Genomic DNA, 25,215 nt, shown 5'->3' on the forward strand with positions numbered 1-25,215 from the left:
GCTCGGTCCCGTCTGTGCTTGCGCTTGGTTTTGGGCACACTTAGGAGCAGTTGATCAGCTGACCTGAGAGAACGGGTGGGTCTATAGGCATGTAGCAGCTCAGAGATGTAGGGTGGAACAAGGCCATTAAGACACTTAAAAGCAAATAAATGAATCCTATGCTGTACAGGCAGCCAGTGGAGTGAGGCTAAAATGGGGGAAATACGCTCATATTTACGCGTTCTAGTTAAAAGACAAGCTGCAGTGTTCTGTACCATCTGGAGATGAGCAATAGAGGACCCGCTGACCCCCACGCACAGTGCATTACAGTAATCCAACCGAGTGGTAACAAAGGCGTGGATTACTGTTTCAAAGTGCCTAGAGAGAAATGGCTTTATTTTGGCCAGTTGCCTCTATTGAAAAAGCTTGTTTTTACGACTGTCCTTATCTGTCTGTCGAGCTTAAGGTCAGAGTCGATTTTAACCCCAAGGTTAGTGATCGTTTGCTTGATGTGGTGACTCAAGGAACCTAGATCGACACGGGGGGTCCCAGTAGTGCCACCTAAAAACATCACTTCTGTCAGGCTTTCATTTAGAGTTTAGAGCCATCCAAGCATTTATGTCATCAAGACACTTAAGTAACGGTCCAACAGTTTCATTCTTTTTAAGTGGCATATAGATCTGAGTATCGTCTGCAAAACAGTGGAATGACATACTATGCTTCCTAAGTATGGAACCAAGCGGGAGCAAATAAAGAGAGAAAAGAAGAGGGCCTAATATTGAGCCCTGTGGGACCCCACACGAGGGAGGAGCAGAAGAGGACACAGACTATCCACAGCTGACACAGAAAGTTCTACCTTCCAAGTAGGACCTGAACCATTTCAGTGCAATGCCCTTAATGCCCACCCACCGCTCCAAACGAGAGATCAGGATTTCATGGTCCACTGTGTCAAAGGCAGCAGTCAGATCAAGTAGCACAAGAGTAACACAATCACCTGAGTCAGTAGCTAAAAGGATATCATTAAAAACTTTCAGAAGTGCTGATTCTGTGCTATGTAGGGTTTTAAAACCAGATTGGAAGACTTCAGGAAGATTGTGCTCATCCAAGAAGGCCATTTAAAGGGTTTTTGACAGAAAGGTTAGTTTGGAGATAGGCCTGAAATTAGCAAGATCTGCAGGATCCAGACCAGGTTTTTTAATTACAGGTTGCACTACTGCATGTTTAAAAAGTTCTGGTACCACCCCTGAGGAAAGGCTACTATTTAAACTGCAATAATAGATGGCCCTATAGTAGGGAGAACCTCCTTAAAAAGTCGAGGAGGGACAACATCATTTGGAGAACCAGTACTGTTTCCTTCTCAGATTATTTCCCACACTTTTTTGAATCTGGTATCTTGTTTTCACTACCTGCAGCTCTCAGTGTGCAGCAGTCTCTGTGAGTATTTCCCTCTTATTTTCTCGTAGCAGTCAGTCTTGGCAGCATCTGCAGCGCTACAGCAGGTCAGTCAAAGTGAGCCACTCCCAACACTGTCAGCAATCTTTACATCTTGTCATGGTCACATATTTGTTCAATCAGCTAATATATATCCTATGTTTGTTATAATATCTCTAGTCACAGATCACCACCAGTAGTAGCAGCAGCAGCAGCAGCAGCCAATTGGCACCTATTCGGTGCTCTCTTTTACATTTACAGGGCCAATTCATCCCATAAAATGCGGTTTTGCATTTGCCAAATAAATTATTTCAACCTCTGCTTATTGACTGAAAGGTTATTTCTTCCTCAGAGTGACTTGATTTCATTCATGAGGATAATGTCTGACAGATTATAGCTCACCCAGTCATTTTTACCTGTCAAAATACCTTTAAAGGGCCACTACAACCAGTAACATAGTTTTCGACTTGGCAAGAAGTGGTATACAGGTGCATTTCAGAAAATTTTAATATTGTGAAAAAGTAAATTTTTTACGTAATTTAATTCAAAAAGTGAAATTTTCACATATTTCAGATAGATTATTCTAAAATTCTTATATTTTGAGATTTGGATTTTTGATTCCCATGAGCTGTGAGCCATAATCATCAAGATCAAAACAAAAAAGGCCTTCACTTTATATGTATTGAATATATGAAAGTTTCACTATTAAATAAAATTACGGGGGGAAAAAAATAGCCTTTTCAGGATATTCTAATTTTCTTAGATGCAGCTGTACGGAGGACAAAGTGGGGTGAGCATGTGAGTACAGAGTGACACCACGTGTGGGCACTGTTGAGTCAGGAACATAAGTAAACCAATCGTGTGAGTTGTCTGATTGACGTCACGTGAACCAGCCAATGGGTATGCATCTGACCGGATTGCGGTTTCATCCGGTGGAGTTTGAATTTTCCAACGAGAACGACCCAAACAGTGTGAAATAAAGAAGCATCGCGCCCAAAGTAAGTGCAGCTGTCTTAACTCTTCTAGTAATTCATTTTAGCCCTGTATTAACGTTTCCACATGTGTCATTTCACCGTACATTTTGTAATTTCCGGCCGTTGACTGGTGGATTTTTGCTTAAAATCAAAATTAGTTTAACGTTAACATTATGCTAAAACTATGTTGAACCCAGCTAAGTTAACGTTATGTCCAACAGAAACATACTTGCAAGTTAATATTTACGGTCCAAATCAAAGTAACGTTAATGTTACAACATTAATATATCAGATGTGTGTTGTTTACCGAGCGGTAGTTGACGTTAAATATCAGTGTTATGTGACAACGTTAGTTTACATTAGCACTGCGTTAGCTAAAGGTACGTTAACTGTAACGTTACGTTAACTTGGCTAACAAATATTTGCTAACTTCAAAATGCCCCGACGTTGGTAAAAGATAATCAATTTTATATCAATTAATTGTTAGCTAACCAATTTATTAAACAAAATAAACTCAACATGAACATTAGTGTTTTTATAGTTAACGTAAATAAAATGTCGTGTATTAACTTCAGGCCAAGTAAGTTAAGCAAACATTGTCGTTTTCTTGTTACTGTTAAGCGTTAATAGACGAAAGCTAACTTATGTTTAATAATATGTAGGCTAATTTATTATTTCATTTGAACGCGTGCATTGTTATGTTCTTGTTAGGACAAAAATGTTTGATCACATTGCAATACACACAAAACTTAGTAGGTACCCAAACGTCACTTATTGGTCATATCGGTATCATTAATGAGCTTTTTGCAGTAAGTTATTGTTTTCCCCATCAAATAAGTCCATGTCTGTTCAGTCAGGTTATAAACCATGAGCTGGGCGGTGGAGGAGTGGAAGGATGGACTTCCAGGGAAAGCCCTGCAGAAGATCCAGGAGATGGAAGTTAAGCTGGACAAACTGAAGAAGGAAAGGTCCCAGAAACAGTTTCAGCTGGACTCCCTAGAGGCTGCTCTGCAAAAACAGAAACAAAAGGTCAGTGTTCAACATAAGTGTACACCTTTGGGGAATGTTAGTGGCCTAAGATAAATAGAAATTCTAGCAGGAAAATATACACACAAAAAAGATATTAAAAATGATAGATAATTAATATAATATATGTATTTCTATGTGCCTCTTTCTCCAGGCGGACAGTGATCGTACTGAGACCTCTGCTTTGAAAAGAGAGAACCAGTCTTTGGTAGAGTCATGTGATTCTCTGGAGAAAGCCCGTCAAAAGGCCAGCCACGATCTTGGAGTCAAGGAGCAGCAGGTCAGTTCCTGATATGAGAAAGACAGAAATGCTGCAGTTTATTGCTATTTAGTTTGAAATTTATTCAGTACTGGGGGACAATGTCATCAGTTGACTATTAATTAACAGCAGATTATTGATATTTCACAGATGTACTTGATTGTATATTTAAGCCAACACAATGTGTTTTTAAAGTGAAATTTATAGTATTTTATCCCTTGACTGTTACAACTGGACAGTAACAAACATATAATCACTAGTATGCAACCAACCACTCTGAAGACTCATGTTATACTTATAGGGAATTAAGCAAGAAATTTAACTGTCTGTGACTAAATCCATTTCCTAAACCTAGGTGAGCTACCTGGAGGGTCAGCTTAACTCCTGCAGGAAGACCATAGACCGACTAGAACAGGAGCTCAAGAAGTGAGTTCAATGTTTGTTGATAAGCATTTTTATCTAAATAGTGCGGGAGGATTCACAAATGTAGCTCCTGTGACTTAGTGTTTGTCAAGAACTGAGTAAGTCATGCTTAACAAGAATAGATAGAAAATATTTGACCAAATGGAAAGCACTGAAAATCCTGACTCTTAAATGACTGTTAACGCTGTCTTTCCATCTGCCCAGGTACAAAAATGAACTGGATCGTTCTCAGCCTGCTGGCTCTTCATCTGTGTCATCTTCCTCCTCTGAGCTTCAGCCCTACATTACTCCACAGAAAAGTTTCACTACCCCAGCTCCTGTTACGGCCTACAGACAGCAGGGTATTTCAGTTTGTTTTTATTCTGTGTCTCATGTTCATGCTGTGTATATTTCTTAGTCTTTGTGTTATTAGATGTCTCTTCTTCTTTTTTAATCTTCGCCTCAGTCGTATTTTCTAGCTATATGCTTACGTGTTGTGCTGTTATCATTTCAAATGTTAGTGATGTTGCTGCCTCTCATCTACTTGGGTCTTTGTATGGGAGCAAACTCAGAGTGACTCTGAGTGAGGTTGTCAGTTATCATGGTATTTGTGCTCCATAGATAACAGATTAGATGAGCTTCAGGAGAAATACAGCCAGGAGGTAGAAGAAAGAAAAAGGCTAGAGACTGAACTCAAAGTCCTGCAAGTCAAAGTAAGTACATTACCTATATTTATTATGTGGGTTTGTCTCTTTGTAGTTGATGATGTTAACTTATCACTTCTGTTTCAGCTGCTGAATCAGTCTTCAGTCAGTGTAAGCCACAAAGACATTGCTGCCCGCCAAGCTGGATCTTCCATTTTCCCATGGCAACAGCAGGATCAGGCCCACAGCCGCCACTCTCAGGATGCGATGGAAACGCCTCTGAAGAGGCGGGGGATATCCCTGTGGGATGCCCACGAGGAGACACCCATTAAATCCAGCCAGCGGGTAAGCTCTTCCAGAGCAGTGCAGAGTCCCAGTGGATCCTCCCAACAGATGGAGCAGCTAAAATCCCTCAACCAAGGTGGGCTGTTTATAAATTGTTTTGGAATTAATATCTTGTGTAGTGTTGATATCTTTTTCATCCACTACCTCTGAAAATTATATGTGGGTCTTTTAAACATGTCCAGCAACAGGCCTTTCATTTATACGGTTTCTTCATCAGAGCTGCGTGGACGTGTGTCTGAGCTGGAGAAGAATCTGTCCGCTCAGGAGAAGGAAATTCGTAGTCAGTCCTCCAAACTGCAGGAACTACAAACCCAACTGAACCAGGCCTGCAAAGAGCTGACTGAACGGGACAGAGACCTGGCCAAGACCAGCCAAGAACTGAGTCAGGCCAACGACAGACACCAACAGGCTGTGGCCAAGGTACGCTTCTATAATTGGTACATTGAGATGTTATTAATATGGAATATATTGTTTTTGTTTTATTTCTGCTTGATTATATAGGTTATAGTATGAAGGATGGATTAAAACAGAAGAAAAAATGTAAATGACTGACAAATATTCTGCTTATTGTTGTTAGTGTTCATCAGTTGAGCAGAAGCTGAAACAAGTGACGGAGGAGATGAGCTGTCAGAGGCACAACGCTGAGAGCTGCAAACGAGCTCTGGAGCAGAAACTAAAGGATCAAGAGAGAGACAGTCAAAAGGTCCAACAACTTGAAGTAACTTTTATATGTTAAGTTTTATCATACAGTCTAAATAAAAAGGCTGACACTTTTGTGCCTGTTCTATATATTGTGTAGGAGCTAGCCCAGCTGCAGAGTTCTCACCAGGCTTTGGAACAGCAGCTGAACCAGACCAAAACCAAGCTAACACAAGAGATCCAACAGTCCAAAAAAGACTACAACGTAGTGCAGGCTGACCTGGAAAAGGTAACTTCCTAACATTTCTGTTTTACACTTTTCTGCTCTTCCTTCATCTCCTTAAATTCATTATTTCTTCACACAGCTGTCAACAAGAATAATGTGGAAGAAAAGTTAGTGACCGTCTGAGGGTGGCACATAAGCTTTTAGTTATTTCCTTGTCATTATGTTGTCTAGCTATATTATAGCTATGTAGGATGACTGTGAGAACATCAGGTTAAGTTTAGCTGAAGTGGAGAAAAGTTAGGTAGACTGCTGCTTCTACCGTGTTTTCTGCTGCTCCAGTCCTGTACTTCCCTTTGAAGAAATTTCAACTTTTTTGGTTTGCATGGAAGGTATGCCAACTGGCAATGCCGAAAACGTATTTCGCCTTGCAGGTCACATTTGATGAAAGAAATTCAGTAGTGAAATGTTTGCATCAACATCTGTGTATTAGGGGGATTTAGGGCATTTGTATGTGACATTTGTCTCACACTTTTCAGACTTTCTGACCTCGTACATACTTCTCCTTTATTCTCTTACAGTAAATCTTATCTCTTTTTTCTCCTTTCCAGATGTGCTTCCAAAAGAGTCAGATGGAGAAGGAGGTGGAGGAGCAGAAACAGAAACTGCTGAGGTCAGAGCAGACCCTCCAGGCCAGCCAGACCAAGGAGCAGGACTTCCGCAAGAAAATGGAGGTGGGTTACTATTAGTAGAATGTCCACTTACTGTATTTGAGAATTCACAATTCACTAGCAAGTTTGTTGATACATCTTTTCTTAATGTTTGAACAGTCATTTGTTACCAAAAATACCAGCAAATATCATTATATTTCCCAACACTGTGAACAGGTCTTCCCTATTCAGCATCTGTTCCTCATATTTCTTTTCTTTTCCTGACACGTGCCTCCATGTCTTCCCCCATCTCGATCATTACCTTTTGCTGCCGCTTACGTTAGCTCCACATTTATTCCTCCGTCCAGGAGCTGCAGAAAGAGAAGAACAGTCTGACTGTCCAGTTGGACCAGAGCAGCAGGCGTCTGAGTCAGCTGGAGGAAGAGAAGAAGAGCGCAGACCAGAGCCTCAAACGCACGCAGGGATTACTAGATGACCTAAAAGGTAATTAGTAGGAATGGCAATGGCAGAGGGTAGCAGCTACTTCAGAGTATTATCTGAGGCTATCTCAGTTTTTAACTTGGTTGTCTTTTTGCTCTTCAGCAAAATCAGAGGGGCAGACGGACGAGCTGAAGAGACTTCAGTCTAAACTGGAGCAGCAGACTCAGGCTTCGACCCGGGAGCTGGAGAACCTGAAGAAGACACTTTGTGAAACAGAGACCAAAAATGAGAGGTGAACATAGTTTTACTGTAGATAAGAAGAGCGTTACAGTTTCTGAAAACGTGAAGTTATACTATATCTGTGATATTTAACTTGCCCTTCAGTCATTGTAAATATTTTATTACACCTTAGATCTCAGAATGAACTGCAGAAACAGAAGCAAGAGACAGAGAGGCTGACCAACAGATTGACAGTCCTAGAGAAGGAGAGCCAAGAGCTGAAATCAAATCTCACTGCAAGTCAAAATGAGTGTAAGGAACTGAAACAAGAACATCAAGCTCTGCTGGAGTGGAAGAACGAAAAGAAGACCTTGATTAATGAAACTGAGGCTGTGCAAAAAGACCTCACTGACAAAATTGGTAACTTGGAGAGCAGTCTCTCCTCGCTGAATGAGGCGAATGATGAACTCAAGGTAAGGTGCTGTGGTTCCCAATATATTTACTTAATTGTGGAATAAGGAAGATATGACACAGAGATACATATACTGGACGAACATTTAACTGTATACCCCAAAACCTGTTAAATTTGGATTCACAAATCATTCATTTTTAATAAAATTTGAAAGACCAAAAAGTCAAAAAAAAACATCAGCAATTTTCAAGCAGTTCAGCACTTACCTTCAATACATTTCTACTCAATATTGTAGAAGCAGCTCATGAGTGTGGAGGGAGACAAGGCCAGTCTGTCTGCTCTCATCGATTCGTTGAAGGGAGAACTCCTCAACAAGAGCACAGAGTTGGAGGAGAGGGAGCATCAGTACGAGGAGCTCCAGTTTCAGTTCTCCGAGGCTGGACAGAAGCACAGCAAAGACCTGGAGAATGTTGCTGTGCAAGTGGCTCAGCTTGAAACACAGGTGATTTATTGTTTTATTTGTTTTTGAAGTACATTTTGCAGTAACATTGTGTGATATGTCCCTGTAAGGTTCATAAGCAAACATAATAACTAAAAAATAGTTAATTAATTAATTATTATTCCTATCTATCAGATTTTTACATTTTAAAATGTTGAATGTGGTAATTGGAAAAAATGGCATCCACCTTTACTGTTTTGTAATATAATTAGCTGAAAACAATCTCTGCATCTTTGAATTGCGGTATACTTTCATTCAGATTTTGGTCTTGGTAACAGAACAGAACATCTGACTGACTGGACCTAAAGTAATATAATCAATAGTCATTAATGTGTGCTTGGTCTTTTATCTGAACAGGTCAAAGATCTGGAGTTGCGGTTGCAAAAGGAAATGACTCGAGCAGAGCAGGCTGAAAAGACCAACACAGACCTGCAGGATGAGCACCAGGCAGCCTGCGACCTGGCTCGCTCCAAAGACCAGCTGGTGGAGTTAGGCCAAGCAGAGATCAGCCAGCTGAGAGAGAGCCTTGCTCAGGCCACTGCAGAGCAGGAGGAGCAAAGTGTCAGGTGGGAGTTTTGTTTTTGGTTTAGTTAATAATTTTCCATGAACTCACAACATCCCTGCGATAAATCCTACTTTTACAAACTTTTTTTTTTTTTTTGAGACTGTGTCTGAGAGGTGTTGATTCACTGCGCAACATGATACTGCAGGGTCTGAGAGGTTTATGGATACAGCCAGACTAAAATGCCTTAGTGGCTTATGACATAATCAGGATATAAATACTGTACCCACATTGTTTCAGTAGGAAAACAAAATGTAGCTTTTAAGATGCTTATTTCATGTCTTTGCTGTCTAATCTACCAGGTTGGCAGAGGAGAAGGCAGCCCTGCTGAAGCAGTGTGAGGAGAGTGTGTCGGCAAAGGTTGAAGAAACTGAGCAGCTCAGGCTGCAGTTGGAGGAGGCTCAACAAGAGCTGCTACTCACCAAAAATAAGGTCCGTTTTACTGGACAGCAACAGAAACTTACAGACTATTTATTATCTTTATTTAAATATGAGTCTACTGTTTACACATACTGTCATTTTCTTTGGAGTTGATTCAACTTTGTGGCTATTTCTAAGGTTGTATTTAGTAATATAATAGACTCCAGCATATTGTAAGTGTAGATACAAAATAACCTTATGACCAATGAGTACATCATGATCCAAGTATCTTTGCTATTATACATTTAATATTTACTGAAGATTAATGTCCGGCCCTTGAAGAGTGTTCAGAGTGTTACTAATTTCAGTTGCAAATTCAATTTATTCTGCTGACCTTATAATATTGTGCCCTGTGCTTTTCCCTTATGTTGGGTAATATTCCGTACTTTCGTCTCAACCATTATATGCCATAATTGAATCTTTTGTTCATGTTTCAGGTCAGTTCCATAGATCAGTTCCTGAAGGTCCAGGAGCAACTGTGTGCTGAGCTGCAGAAACAAATTAAGACACTGTCGGACAATGAAGAGCAACACAAAAAGATGAATGAGAAAAAATCAGAAGAGCTCAGACAGTTAGAGGAGGATCTGAAGGATCTGCAGAGCCACAGTGAGGAGAAGGAAAAGCAGCTGAGAGAGGCCGAAGCCCAGATTTTATCTCTGCAGAAACAAAAGGCTGAGCAGGAAAGTGCAGTTCAAGAGACGAAGAAAGAGGCTGAGGTAAAAATGGAATTATGTTTAGGAGGATAGTCAGTTCTGCATGTTTTCTTATATATACTATAAGTTGTGCTTCTTAAATAATAAACTTAATCTATTTCTTATTAAGAACCTCCAACAGGCTCATATTGAGAAGATCAACAACCTTCTGGAGCAGATATCTTCCTTAGAAGAAGAGGTAATAGCAAGCAAAGATGCAGCAGAGAAGCTTCTTGTCTTGAAGAATGAACTGGACGTGGTCAACCAGTCACATGCTGACCTTAAGAAGTGTCTAGAAGCTCTTGAGAGGAGTCACTCCTCCACTATTGAAATAAAGTCCAACTTAGAGAACACCCTGACCGAGAAAAACAGTCTTATCTGTACTTTGGAGAAAGAAGTCGAAGAGCTCACAGAAAAGATGAGCAAAGAGTCAGAGAGCCACGCTCTGGAAATTGAAAATGTCCTTAACAAAGAGAAGCGCCTTCAAGAGAAACTTGAAGCTGCTAAACAATCAGTAACTGCTGCTAAAGCGGAGTCAAGATCTCGACGGGAGGAGATCAAGACCATGAAGACAACTCTGTCTGCTGCTTCACGTGGCTTAGAAGAGAGAGACAACACGATAAAGAGCTTGAAGGAGAAGCTGAATAAAGCAGAGGCAGAGCAGGCAAAAACGGCAGACCTCCTGAAGGAGAAGGTGATTGCCATGAACAAAATCAAGGTTGGTTACTAATGTATTTTTGGTTTTGTTTTGGGCCTTACACTTCTTACATAGATGGAAACGTTTAGTATTATATTAGTGTTGCATGGCTCAGATTATTGTTACAAATGTATGAAGAGTTTTAATAATTTTCTTTTATTCCTTTCATTTTTCACATTTAGGTGCAGCTAGAGATGCTGCAAATGGACCTGGAGGACAACGAGACAGTAATGAACTCTTTTGAAAGTCAGGTGGAGGAGCTGAGGGGAACCATAGAGTCACTGGAGGCTCAGCTGGCTCAGAACCAAACCCAGATGTCTGACATGGAGGCCAGGCTAGAGGACAGCAAAGCCCAGGTAGAGCCAATATCTTACACAAAAATATATCAAATTAAGAAACATTTTCACCATTCTGTGGAGCAAATTTTTTTTAACACATTTCCACAAAGTCTTAAAGTTGAATGTGTCTCATAAATTTATTTAATTATTTAAAGGTAGCAAATTGGCATCATCTTTACTAGCTCCTGTTGCTCTGTGTGGAAATAAACATCCCTAATTGGATTAAATTCTAACCTTTTCAGGTCTCTGTCTTGGAAACCCGGTTAGAGGAGGTCCAGTCTCAGAACTCTTTGCTGGAGACGCAGTATGTCACAGCCAGGGAGGAGCTGATGGAGAGGAGCTGTGAAATATCTCGTCTGGAAGAGGATGCTGTCAAATGTAGGGAGCTGGAGGAGAGCATTGCCACTTTAGAATCTAAACTCAGTCAGACCTCAGAGGAAAATATCAAGTTAGAGACAACTCTCAGGCAGATAACTGAGGACAAAGACAATAATCTTAACCAGTTACTACAAGAGAAAAACAAACTCGAGACTACTTTGAAACAGTTAACAGATGACAAAGAAGAAGTGGAAACTGAAATGATTCAAGTAAACACAGAGAAGAAACAGCTGGAAGCCAATCTAGGCACGCTAGCTGAAGAGAACAAACGACTGCAGACCAACATAAAGCAGTTAACTGAAGAAAAGCAGAAGATTGATCAAATAACTGTAGAGAAGCAAGAAGCCGAATCGGCCCTTAGACAGGTGATTGAGGAGAGAGCCCAACTACATGTTACCCTCAATCTGATAAACCAGGAAAAAATTCTATTTGAGGCTAAACTAAGCGAGCTAACCTCAGAGAAAAAGAACTTGAATCGAGTAATTGAGGAAAAGCTGCAGCTGGAAGCCAACTGTAATCAGCTGACTGAAGAGAATATCAAACTACAATCTAGTTTGAATCAAGTGAACGAAGAGAAGCTGCAGTTGCAAGGAAGCATAGAGAGGCATGAAGGAGAGGTGGTCTCACTTAAAGAGGAGAATGAGTGCATCCAGCACTCCCTCCTGTCCGCAGAGCTGGAGCACCAGAGGCTGAAGGAGCAGCTTGAGATGAGAGACAAGAGGACTGAGGAAGAGAACCGAGAGAGGTATAGTACATCATTATCTGCTTTGAAGTTTGTTTTCAAATATAGTAGCATGACTTTTATGCTGGATCACAGGAGCCAACAGTTTGAGGCGGAGCAGGCAGAACTGCATCAGAAGTTGGCGGGCTTACAGAAGGAGCTGACTGTGTTAAAGCAGCTTTACGAGTCACTGCTGGAGCAGGTGGACCAACAAAACAGCCTCATAATTCAGCTCTCAAAATCACAGCAGGCTCAGAACACAGGAGAAAAAATCAGCTGCATGGAGTCTGAGGAGACGGCCATTGATGGTGAGTGTAAACAAAAACTAGGATAAAATGTCATGAAACACTGCTGCAGCTTTACATTTATATTGATTTATGTGCAACAGTTTCCCCAGCAGAAGCAGCTGGACAGACTGATGTACAGCTGACTCTTGATACAAGCATCAGTACCAATACTGAGTCCCTTCCAGTAAATGAACAGCTGGGCCACATGTTTGACCTGGTTGAACATTCCCACCAGTCTGACAAGACTTTCAGGTATGAGTTTTGTACATAGAATGTATGGTTTTGTACTAAGCATAAAGCCTATGTGTGTTTTATTACCTCATGAATAAATCGAATCTCCCTTATCCCCTGGTAGTGAGATAGAGCTCGTCTTCAAGGAGAACATCACTGAGAAGGAGATGATCCAGGAACAACCGGGCGAGGAGACGGAGGTGTGTGTGGCAGATGTAGAGGAAACGAGGGTGAACGAAGTGCAGCAGCATAAACAGCAACCCTCACATCAGGTAATAACAATTATTACAACATATATTTGTCCTTCATTTGTGATGCTGCTGGCATATTTCATTGATTTATCATTAATAAAATCGGGGAACTTGATAGTTGCTACTGAAATGTCTATCACAGAGGAATGTTTATCTTTCAGCAGTTTGAGTATGACATTGAGACATCTATACCTGAAATTGTTGTGTACTGTTAAGAAATCATATTTACCTGTGAATACAAAAGCATTATATTATTGAGTGTGTTTTTATAATATAAACAGGATGATTTTGGGTGTGTTTATGACCTTTTATTAAACTAAGTCTTCTTATTTGCAGCTTCCTGATGACAGCAGCCATACCAAAGATGGCCTTGAAAGTAAACCTGAAATCTATGAACTTTCTCCACCATCTTCCTCGCTTGGTGAGAGCAGACAGTTAGAATCCTCTGGTGAGTAATTAAATAGTGCTTGCGACTGCACTTTCAATAATTATGTGTTCTCTTGTGTTATTTATTTACCAACTTAAAAATGAATTCGAAAAGCAATTGCTTAGGCCAATAAAAGTATGACACCCGATTGTAGACAACCAGGGACTTAGACTTAAATCATACTCATACTATGAATTATTACTTTAAATCTGATCAGTGATGTTTAAAATGTATTCAATCCGTCTGTCAGCGACAGAGTCACCTCACGTACAAGATGACCTCAACCACTACAAGGAAATTATCACAAAACAAGAAAATGAACTCCGGACCCTGCGCTTAGAGTTCGACCTACTGAACGCCGACCTCACACTGAGAAAGGAGCTGACCTCCGAACTGGAAGTCCAAGTTCAACACTTGGAGAAGAAAGTTCATGCAGCAGAGGAGGAGGCACAAGGTGCAGCACATAAGCTGAACATCGCTTTGGTGGAGAAGAAAGGCCTTGCTCACCAGGTATGGGGAAGACAATCCAGAATGCCAAATACCAACTAAATACACATAAATACATATACCTGATACTAATACTGTGTGCTCATTTGTAGTTGGCTCAGCTGTCAGAGGAGAGAGAGACATTAACTCTGCAGCTGCAAACCGCTAAATGCCAGCTGGCTGATGTTATGGAGATGCTGGAAGGACTGGAGATGGCCAAAGGTAAATATTTCCAGTCTGAAACAGAAGTGCTAAGCGTTTAGTGTTAGTGGTTGTGATTGCCTTTAAATAAAGTGCAACCATTATTAGTATTCATGTTGTTAATTTTTAAGAGCAGCTTAAACGTGAAGGAACACGCAGGCTTTAAGGTTTGTACAATGTTGTTGCATGTTGATATTGATCTGATATTTTCCTTGCATCTTTAGGAGGGTGGGACGAGAAATTCCTTCAGCAGGAGAGCGAGCTGAAGCGGGTTCGCTCTGAGAAAGCTAACCTGGAGCAGCACATCCTGGGCATGGAGTCTGAGCTGGAGACATTGCAGGGTGACAGGACCAAACTGAAGGATGAGATGGAGACCCAGAGGAGGACTTGTTCAGGCATGGAGCAGCAGATAGAAACATTCCAAGCAGAGGTGAGCACTCTGTCAAAAACCTGTGAGCTAAAACATCAAAATGCATTTCAGTCTGCAGACAGACAACACAAGAACACATTATTGAACACGGTCTGTATTTTAAGGTTACCAATCAATCAGGGCGACATAACTATTCTAAACTGTTTCTCCAGACAACCCAGCTGAGGTCTGAACTTGTGTCCTGCTCTGAGGAGCGAGATGACCTGAACCAGTCTTTGGGTCAATGGAGAGAGAAAGCTCACAGTCTGGAGAAGACCAACAGCGACACCAGAAACCTCATTGCCATCCTGGAGGATGACATCAGAGCAGGGAGGAAGGAGTATGAAACCCTGCAAAATAACATGGAGAAACTGAAGACAGAGAAGCAACAGGTGTGTGGAATAATCAAGAGTCTGGGACCTGTGCACAGTTCTTTGTGTCAATTAAAATACCTGAGACAGGTCAAGAAATGTTTTTATTCAGAGTTAGCTTACATTGATAGCATAAGGAAATGTGCACAAGTCTGTTGGGTTTGCTACTCCTACTTTTGTTTTTTGTTTTCAGTTCAGAACATAGCAACACAGATGGATAAATGGCTGATAAAAACTCTAAATAATCTGTTCTCCCCACATAGTGTAATAATAATATTACACTATGTGTTGATGTTTCAGTTTTCTTTATGAAGAGTTCAATTTCTTTTCTTTCACTAAAGCTGTTGGAGCAGATTAAGGCGCTGGAGCAGGCGATATCCCAACAGAGTGGAGAAAGAGAGGAGCTTATTGGACAGCTTGACAAGATCACAGAAGACCACACCTCGGCCAATCAAAACACTGAGTCTATGGTCTGCAAGATACAGGTGAGGGGGTTGATTTCTCAGAGAACCTGTCTTCGCAATGGTTACTCTGTAGCTAGTTAGTTACAAGTAGGGCTGCCCCCCCCCAAATTATAGCGACAAAATGCTCTTCTTCTACAATCGGCCTAATATAAATAAGCTTATTTTAATGCGTTCATTTTGTTTGTTTCCAGCCTACAGTTTCATACTGATTTTTGAAATTTGACTGTTTTCATCTGTAATGAAATGAAGCAATTGTAAAATTAATAAACACCATAACTTCCACACTACTGCAGTCATCACTAAGTTTAAAGTGCTCCCACACAGCTTAGGGCTTCATTTCATTTTCCCTTTGATGTGAACTGGAGTGTTACGTTCGTTGCTGTCGGCGGAGGTCAGGTGCGTGGGGAAAAAAAACCTCAATAATCGAATCTCATAATGGAAATCGAATGAGTACCCAACGGTCGAATATTCGGGTCCAGCCCTAGTTACAAGATAAAGAGTTTTGTGTTTTAGAAAGCATTTACAGTTTGCCTATGTTTAATAATGAGTGCATGCAACAATAAAACCTCAGATGGTTCAGATGCACTTCACTTTCAGTAGTTGTGTAGCATCACCAATATTCACACCCAAACTTTGTGCCTAAGCATCGGTTAAATACTGTATATTCAAAATACTGCTGATACTGATATAGAAATAATGGACTTTGTACCCTTTCATCAAATATTCTTTTTGGGGCATAACATTTTTAATTCTAATCTTACATGTTTCCCTCCTCTGTTGTTCCTCAAGGCTTTAGAGGGAGAAGTGTATCGTCTCTCACAGTCTCTAGAGTCCTCTCTGCTAGAAAAGGGAGAGATTGCCTCTCGTCTGAACTCCACACAAGATGAGGTCCAGCAGATGAGGACAGGTATTGAAAAGCTCCAGGTCCGCATTGAGTCTGACGAGAGGAAGAAAAAGAAGATGGGAGAGCTGCTCAAAGGTGATTATTAATACCCTTTGAAATTGCATAACTTCTTGATTTGTGAGTTGGTGTCTAAATGTGACTCTGCTCTCTAGCTGCCCAAAGAAAATCTGACTCACTGCAAGATCGCATTGATGCCCTGGAGCGAGAGGCGGAAGACGTAGAGCAAAGTCTGGAGGAAGCTGTGCTACAGGTATTCTGTTGTGAACATGTGTATGCCAGAATAATCAACCACCTATTTCTTACTATTGCAGCTTATTTTTGCCTGGATAAAATTCACATGTGAGGTGGTTCGATAGAAAGGTCGAGGTTGTATTAAATGCAGATATTTTATGCTCTTCCACAGGCTGAAACAGCCAAAGCTGAGCTGGAGGAGGAAAGGAGAAAGGTACTTTCACAATAATCAGTGTTGGCTATCTGATGCCTTTTGTTTCTGAAGTTTTTTTCTTTATGTTCTAATGGTAAAAGATGGCAGTTGTTGTAAACCAAGCAATATATTAATCAGATCTCTTCCTTTTTCTTCTTTTGTCATGCTCTTCTGTTCATTTCCATCCTGATTTTCTCTTCAACCCTCACCACCTCCTGACCCTCAGGTGGAGGAGGAGAAGAAAGAGCTCAGTGACAAACTATCAGAGCTCTCCGCCATGCTGGACAACCTGAGATCTGAGAAAGAACGCATGGAGACAGAGCTGGAAACAAAGAACAAAGAGATCGAGGAACTGAAGGCCGCTAAGGAGGAGCTGGAGAGAGGGTTGGAGAAGGCAGTGGTAGATAGAAAAGAGGAAGAGAAGAGACAGAAAAACAGGGTAGATGAGCTGGAGAAAGGAATGAGAGAGGAAGTTGAGAGGCAAATGAAACAAGTGGATAACCTCCAGGTGCAGCTGGAAGCCTCTCGGCAGAGAGAGATCTCCCTTGACCAAAAGAGTGCAGAAACAGAAGAGGAGAAAGCGAGGATGCAGTCTCTGCTGGTAGAGATGGAGAAAGAGAAAACATGTCTGCAGTCTTCTCTGGAGGAGTGGCAGACTCAAGGAGAGAAGCTCCGCTCTCGGGGAGAGGAGTGGGAGAAAGAGAGAAACAACCTTAGGACTAGTATTGAGGCTTTTCAGGAAGAAATTAAGGAGCTTAAAACACTCATAAAAGCTAAAGAGGAAGAGAAGGAAGTGTTGGAGAAGGAGGCAGATCAGAGACACGCCTCACTAAAATCCATTTCATCTCTTATGGTGGAGAAAGAACTGATAGAAGAAGAAAACGGACGGCTGGCAGAGGAGAAAGAGAAACTCCACTCGACCCTGTTTTCAGTGGAACAAGAGAGAGATAACCTGCACTGCACTCTTGCATCTGTAGAAGAAGAGAAAGAAAGACTAGAGCAAGAGAGAGGAGTGTTAGCTCACGAGAAAGAGATGCTTCAGTCTAGCCTTTCCTCGATAGAAACCGAGAAACATGACCTGCAACAAAGTCTTTCTTCATTAAAGCAAGAGAAGGAAATAATAGAGGAGCAGAAACAGAAGTTAGAGGCTGAAAAACAAGAACTGCAGTCCTCCCTTTCTTTGGTTGAATTAGAGAAAAATAACCTGTTGTCAGCTCGTTCTTCGCTGGAACAAGAGAAGCAAAGAGCAGAAGAGGCGAAAGAGCAACTCGCAGAAGAACAAGAGGGGCTTCGGTCTGCAGTTGCCTCGATGGAGAAGGATTTGGAAACACACAAGTTGTCTGTCTCACAGCTCACTGAGCAGGTACACACATGCAGTTTACTTTCACTTGTTTTTTGCCACCTTCAATCCTGTAATAACTCCATCTGTTACTTTACTACATGTACGGTTCAGCACAATAGCTTCAAAATGTCTATGCAGCAGTATGTTTTTCACAAGCTGTTGAAAACAACAGCCGCCTTTTACGCGCAGAACTAAGACCGCACAGTCGTAACCTCAGCCTGTGGCATTAACATGAGTGAGTTTACACATTCACAGGCTTTAATGGGAAAATTTAAAGTAAACTACACCAGCGCCCTTTAAGCTGGAGTTGTGTCGCCTACTTGAGTGAATTTTGAAATGACCCTATAGACAGATAAAAATGAAAATGATGTTTAATTGTTATGTTACTATCTGTGCTTCTGTTTCAGGTGTCAGAGCTGACATCTCGTGCCGCTTGTGTGTCTAAAGAGAGAGACTCTGCCCTGAGCAAGATGAGTCTTTGGATGAAGACCTGGAAACAACTGGAGCAGGAGAAGCAGGCTGTGTTAAACAGCTCAGGTGTGGAAAAAACACTGAAGCGATTTTGCATTATTTAAAATAGTGTATGTGGACGTAATCAGGACCGACTAGAATTCTCAATCTGGACATAAACTTCAGTTTATATTTAAATGTATCCACGATTTAAATAATTCCAGACAAAGGCATATTATGAAAAGTATTGGTTATGAGATAACTATGTACTCATATGATGCTACTTCTGATTTGAACCAGAAGCTGTGAGAGCATTAGTCTTAGTTCATGCAGTATGACTTTAAGTATATTAAAGAGGTGGTATAATGCTCATTTTTAGGTTTAAAATCTTATTTAGGGGTTGTACCAGAACAGGTTTACATGGTTTCATTTTCAAAAAACAATTTATTTATTTTTTGTCATATTGCACATTGCTGCAGCTCCTCTTTACACTCTGTGTTGAAGGCTTCGTTTTAGCTATGGAGTGATACATCTTGCCTTTACATCTTTGTTGGGAGTTGCACATGCGCAGTTCCTAGTTAAGGACTACTAGCCAATCAGAAGCAGAGAAGGGCAGGTCAGTGAGAAGCAAACACGACTGGAGCAAGAGTTTCAGAGTGGTCAGTTATTAATCTGTAACAAATGTATGTTTCATCCATAAGGTTTTAACTGAGCTCTGTCTCTACATCACAGAAACAATTTTATGTCCATTTACTGCCTGGAGGGTCGCTAGTGTTTGGAAGGGAGAGGAAAGGTGTGCTGCAGCTCAGTGTTTTTCCACCAGTGTTTTTGAGGGCGTGTCGGACTAGCTGCTTGGCGAGCGTTATATAAGGTGCATTTAGCTTTCATCCCTGTGTCGGATGAAAGGGAAACGGCTGGACTACAAACGAGCTGTTTTCAAGCAGTTCAGAGCAGAGTGTTCTGTGGGAGATGGGAACTCCCTTTTGGGGTGGACTTTGCAAACCTGTTACATGCACAAAAAAGAGATATAACTCAATAAAGGAGAGGGGAAAAAGCCAAAAAGCATAATACCACCTCTTTAAGCATAATAAATTCAACATTTCTTACAAAGTGGACACGTTACGGAAACTCAGTCAGAATGGTGATTCTTGCCCGCTTTTTCCATTTAGAATGACAGATTCAAATACTCAAACTGTGCTCTGAAAACATGGAGCTGAATAATTTTAACACAGATCACATTTTTGTTACAGGCGACGGAAAGAGCAGTGAGGAGACTCGGACTGAGGTGAGCCAGTTAAAGGCGGAGGCAGAGAAGAGACAGAAGGAAGTGGAAGACCTGAAGACTGCCCTGCAGCAGAAGAGGACAGAGGCAAAAGAAAAGACTAAAGAGGTGGAAGAACTTCAGGCTGCCTTTGATGGAAGGAAGAAAGAGTTAGAAGAGAGAAACAGAGAGCTGGAGGAGATGAAGAGTGAGTTGGATGAACTAAACAAACTTCTGGAGGAGAAAAGCATAGAGACAGATGAGAGCATGGATAAATACTGCAGCCTGATGGTTAAAGTCCACAAGCTGGAAGAGACCAATGATGCACTGACAACACGACTTGAGCAGCTCACTGCTAACCAAAATGCTAACGGATCAAACATCCACTCCAGCAGGACTGACAGTACTCACTCCCGGCGCTCAGGAAGGAAGTCCTCCAAACATCTGGGTGACAACACTGAGAACATTGCTCCTTCAGCACCTCAGAGGTCTCCTGAGGGGTCGTCTTCAGGGAAACGGGGTCACTGTGACATCAGCGATAAAGACAGCGCCCAGGAGGCCCTGCACAACCTGACAAAGAAGATCAAAGCCAACGCAGTGACGACACCCAAACCAAGAACTGAACAGGAAGATGAAGAGTTCAGACCAGAGGGACTTCCTGAGCTGGTGCAGAAAGGTTCGTGTTTGACAAAAACTGTCTTGTGTGCCAGTGTATTCTAGCATGAGGTCTAGTATTAGCAGTCCTGCCTCTCATGTTAGTGGGGTAGAGTGTGATTAGCTTGTAAGTGAAATGGCGAAAATGTGTTGTTGTTTACAGGGAAATACAAGAATTAGCACCACTAAATGCTCTGCTCACATTTCCATTGGCTTGAAATACTGAATTACTCCAGACCCTCTTGCCTTTTGTGTTTAGATTTGTACAGTCCTACATTAGCACTAATACTAGTTGGCAGAACAAAGTTATCATGTGTACTCCCACAGGGTTTGCTGACATTCCCCTGGGGGAGGCCAGTCCATTCATCATGAGGAGAACCGCAGTGAGGCGCTGCAGTCCTCGGCTGGCTGCCAGACCGACTGCTTCTACATCTGCACCTGTCAGCAAGGTGAGCAGCAGCAACCATCTCTCTCACTCACTCACTCACTCACTCACTCACGTACGTACATACATACATACATACATACACACACACACACACACACACACACACACACACACACACACACACACACACACAGGACAAAACAAACATACACTTGATTGGCCATATTAGCTACAATCTTCAAAACAACAAATCACATAGTTGCAATATACAATATTGCTCATTACACAATATTGTGTCTCTTTCTTATACTCGCACATATTTTAGCTTCAAAATGTCAGCCTGTTCCAAAGAAACAAACCTTTTCAGTTGTTTTCTGCTTTGATATTAGTACTGCTGTTTCTTTTTGTTTGTGTTACACCTGACATTGCCCACTCTATTTATAAAAAACAACAAAAAAAACAAGGTTAAATAACCCAGAGACTTAGCTAAAATATTAATAATGCCTTGTCACAGATTTGGTTTGTGGTATGCCGGGGCCCCTGATGTCTACAGGATGTCCGGACCCCTCGCACCTTTTTGTCAGTCCAGGTCAGCTTCTAATTGTGTCAGGTCAGCTGAAGTGAACCAGTAGTGATTTAGAGGATGTAGAGGTTTCAGATCAGAGAGGTCTAGAGGGAAAATGTCTCATCAGTGACTCCCCTGCTGCATGACTGTGTCTTTTACATGTGTTTAATTCACTTCCTACTTTGTTGTGTTTTTCCTCTTTCACTTATTCTCTCCTTCATCTTGTCATCTCTCTTATCTTTCTCTTCCTCCACAGGTTTTGGAGCCCATACCGCTTCAGAGTCCCTCGACAGACAGCCTCGACAAGAAGTGTCTCTCCCCGAGTAGTGAGGAGAAACTTCCGCGTCGTTCACTGAGTTTACGGAAGACGCCAGAGCAGAAAGAGAAACAGCTTTTAGGAGACCAAATGCAACAAGACAACTGTCACGTTCAGTAGATTGACGTGTACACACACGTTTGTTTGCACTAGTGATTCACTTCTAGGAATATACACATGCACACTCATAGATGCACAAAAGATTAACACATTGTGCCTAGTGACACAAGGCACATTTAGTTTTTAAGTAACATTCACCCTTTACATGTTTAACACTTACGATGCACCTTTTCCTTTCCGGGGGGGGTGGCTGTGTGTATCTCTTGGTTTGTTTCCTGTTAAATCACTTTCTTCCAGGACTGCAACAGACACAACTACACTATGAAGTAATAACTAACTCAATAAGATAATGAGGCAGGTTTAAGAGGAGTGGTGATTTTTCCTCATAGCGCTACTACTACTGCTACTACTTCATTATGCTCTATTTTAATAGTTTTTACTATGCATCTTTGAAATGTCAGATACATATCTTACCTATATGTTTTACAATGAATGAAATCACCATTGTTTCGTGATGCCTCCGAATGTAAACCAGCCGGATGTGTTTGTTCATCTTTTTTCATCTCTTCACTTAGTAGTAGTAATAGTAGTAGTTGTTGTTTGTGACTCACTGGTTGTACTTTATTTTCTTTTGGTCTTATGTTCTTTGTGTGTGAGAAATGTCTTGAACTTTGTACATATTACATGATATATACGGCAATAACGGCTATGCTTCATCTATTAGTCCTGTAACTTGTCACCGGTTTGCTAATGGCAGCTAAGATTTTGTTTGTCTGTTTCATATTTTCTAGATATTTTTATAGTTTTTATTTTGACTTTTTTCTTTCTTATCTTTGTAACAAATGCTGAAGGCAGGTCTGCTTTTGATCACTTTCTGGATTTAGGTATAGTTAAATTTTATTGATCATTGTAAATAGCTGATGATGCCAAATAGTTTAAAATGGCCCCTTTTTTAACTAAACCTTGTGTAACTGCTTCTTAACTTGTTGTCTTAACTCTTTGTCACATACAAATTGATGTTTTGTCTTTAATATTCATATTTGATAACTTTTTTAAAAAACTGACAGGAAATTACAGGAAACACGTGAGAGTATGCACAGAAGTGTATTTCTGCGTTCTAGATTTTATACTTTTTCCTTTTCCTTTTAATACATACTGCAGCTACCCTTACAGTAATTACTTATTGTTTCATGCAGTATGCATAAAATCAGGACATACTACTTCGTCAAAACATTGCACATTAAACTTTTACAGTCATGCTGTGGGTCAGAATAGCCAGAAAAGCCATATTACTGCAAAATCCGACTGGATCAAGTAATACACCTGGTATGAAATACTAACTTATTTTGACATGCCTGGTAGTATGGTATTGAACCGCACCCTACACGAGCAGCTGTTACAGAGGTACACTGCCGCCACAGGGTGGAGAACCCGAGCCATACGGAGAAAACATGTTGGTTACAAGTGTGATTGTGTGACAGTGCAGGATACACATCAGGCAAAGACATTTTATCAGTGGAAGAAAATAAAATATCTAATGAGGCCATTTATGTTTCCTCTGGCCTTTAGAGAAAATAAAACAGTTGTAAACTGAAGTGAAACGGGCCACAATGAGCTGCTTCCAGTCCACCGTCTGGTTAAAGTTCACTAAATCACCAAAAGGTGGTGTTGGTGAGGAAACACCAGCGGCTCGCAGCCTTTTCAATAATGCAGCTCTTGATTCAGACACCATATTTCAAAGCACACCTAATTAGAATTTGCTTATAAAGGACACAAGCAAGTCTTGTGTAATTTCACAGGAGACGAACAGAAAACAAACTAATTTTCTCATGGTATGGTAATCATGGTAATCATGGTAATCATATGGAGATTGTGTTTGGCTTATTAGGTTGTCTGTGGGTATGAAAGTGTTTTCTGACGGACCGGTCTGAGGACTGCTGCACCACAGCTATACTTGCTTGGGCTAAGTCCCAACGTGCAACTTTAGACACATTTCAAGATATGAAATTTCACAGCAATTGCTACATTTGAAACGGGGCAACAAAACAATAACACACACATAATAATAGTTCTAATTAGACTCCTATTTTACAAAAAAAACAACTCTTTATATAACCATTTCTAATTCACGACTAGTTTTGACAGATTGTGTCGCTTTAGCACAAGAACAACACAATAGGTGGACCAAATCTGATATCTGCTCCTCACCTAATAATTTAATTTGGTAAATTATTCTTCAGTATCCCGCAGCTTATCTCATTAGTGTGACAATACAACCACGTGGGAACAGCGGCAGAGCATCAAAAATGCTTAGTGGGATTTCTGTGGGTGAAAGATGTGTCTGAGGAACACTGCTTCGGATCAATAACATTGTTCTTCTCTTCTGGTCTGTGATGTTAGCATTAGAGGCATTGATATGTGTTGACCTTTTGACCTTTTGTTCTGGTTATTCGTTCTTTTTCCTTTGTGGGAGGAGAGCCCACAAAGATACTTCAATGAATAGCCGTGGGTGCAGGGAGGGGCCCATAGACAATGTATAGGGTCCAGAATTTTGCGGTACTCCCCTGGGTACAAAAGGTATCATCAGTTCCTTGTTGGAGTGTTGCTGAAGGATTTTACATTCACCTGGTTTGTTCATTCACTCTCATGTCTTCTTGTCTCTATGCCGGGTAGTGGGTGAGGAGGCAGCAGGACATGCTGGGTTATGGGAACAGCGAGGAGACGACACAGTCACACACCTCAGAACGGATACAGTCCTGCTCTGATGTCTCTGGCTGGAGCTGTTAGCGGAAGCTGCGGTGCCAGAACCAACTCTGGAAGGGACACGGGAAATGAGGAGACGGGTCCACTGAGCTATGTTATCACTGGCACTCAGGCTGGAGAGTGTGTGTTTGTGTATGCATGTGTGTGTGTGTCTGTCTTTAAAACTGACAGACCAACTGACTGTCGATCCCCCCGCTGTATGCATGATTTGTCCTATTCTTCACCCGACAACACTGTGTAAGCAGCAGTTCTCAGGGCCAGAGGAGAGTCACTGACAGGAAGTGGTGACCAGTTTGTGTGAACAGGATGGAGGGAAAGAGACAAAGTCGAAAGAGTTGAACCGATGGTGGTGCGTTGGAGTTACTTTAAAACTACACAACCAAAAAATTATGTTATATGCAATGTCAAATATAAAGATGTAGCTTTTTTTTTACTGCGAGTGAGGTGTCACTAGAGAAAACAATGTACCACATGAGTGCCATTGTCACATCACCTGTTATAAAGCGCTTATTAGCTGTAACCAAAGGATTTATTAATGATTTTTATGGTATAGTATTAATGGTCATTAATAAGAAACCTGGGTTGCCAGGTTGCGAAAACCCCCCATACTGAGAATACTGAGCTACCTTTGTCCAAAGAACTTCCTTTGTACATTATGTACTTTTTGCTTCTTCTTGTAGCTTGCTTGCTGAAGAGTCGTGTTGGTGCTGTAAAGCATTACGCCGTTACTGCGATAGATGTCCTGTACCAGGATTCGAGTGTTACATAGATGCACATACAAAGCGCACCGTTTAGTATTGCATTTCCATAAAGTTGGAGGACGTACAACAGACACCCTGACATTTAGTCCCTAGTTTGAGAAAAGCTCCAAAATTTCCATAATACAACTTGTCTTTGTTAGACTCTCCCTACCTGGTAAACTCTTTCAAACTAGTAGTACTTCTTGTGACAAGTAAATAAAAAAAATTGGTGGAGTGTCCCTTTAAAGCATCCCTGTTCATCACATGCAA

The 25,215-nt window shown here is 41.2% G+C and overlaps 1 protein-coding gene across 2 annotated transcripts; it reads left to right on the plus strand.

Annotated features, from left to right (window-relative positions):
* Positions 1-2,293: 2,293 nt before the first annotated feature.
* cenpf (centromere protein F) lies at positions 2,294-22,403 on the plus strand. Of its 2 annotated transcripts, none has more exons than XM_046032566.1 (38): positions 2,294-2,408; positions 3,238-3,413; positions 3,565-3,690; positions 4,025-4,095; positions 4,297-4,433; positions 4,693-4,784; positions 4,863-5,136; positions 5,278-5,480; positions 5,638-5,763; positions 5,860-5,988; positions 6,534-6,656; positions 6,941-7,076; positions 7,176-7,305; positions 7,426-7,705; positions 7,940-8,146; positions 8,501-8,709; positions 9,008-9,137; positions 9,563-9,841; positions 9,948-10,535; positions 10,697-10,870; positions 11,095-11,975; positions 12,048-12,259; positions 12,340-12,490; positions 12,594-12,741; positions 13,057-13,168; positions 13,398-13,657; positions 13,747-13,855; positions 14,059-14,264; positions 14,417-14,635; positions 14,956-15,099; positions 15,868-16,057; positions 16,135-16,232; positions 16,386-16,427; positions 16,633-17,769; positions 18,156-18,285; positions 19,449-20,135; positions 20,441-20,562; positions 21,323-22,403. In XM_046032566.1, the coding sequence occupies exons 2-38, from the start codon at positions 3,252-3,254 to the stop codon at positions 21,500-21,502; spliced, it is 8,604 nt and encodes a 2,867-aa protein (XP_045888522.1). In that variant the 5' UTR covers positions 2,294-2,408; positions 3,238-3,251; the 3' UTR covers positions 21,503-22,403. The 2 variants fall into 2 exon arrangements, with proteins under 2 accessions (XP_045888522.1, XP_045888521.1); XM_046032565.1 differs by lacking the exon at positions 2,294-2,408 and adding an exon at positions 3,060-3,136.
* Positions 22,404-25,215: the final 2,812 nt, after the last annotated feature.

The sequence above is a fragment of the Micropterus dolomieu genome, linkage group LG20 (assembly GCF_021292245.1).
Source record: "Micropterus dolomieu isolate WLL.071019.BEF.003 ecotype Adirondacks linkage group LG20, ASM2129224v1, whole genome shotgun sequence".
NCBI lineage: Eukaryota > Metazoa > Chordata > Actinopteri > Centrarchiformes > Centrarchidae > Micropterus > Micropterus dolomieu.

Coding starts and splice junctions, on each gene's coding strand:
- cenpf (XM_046032566.1), top strand. CDS start 3,252: ATGAGCTGGGCGGTGGAGGAGTGGAAGGATGGACTTCCAGGGAAAGCC. Junction 4,785..4,862: donor TCAAAGTCCTGCAAGTCAAA/GTAAGTACATTA, acceptor CTTCTGTTTCAG/CTGCTGAATCAGTCTTCAGT. Junction 8,710..9,007: donor CAGGAGGAGCAAAGTGTCAG/GTGGGAGTTTTG, acceptor CTAATCTACCAG/GTTGGCAGAGGAGAAGGCAG.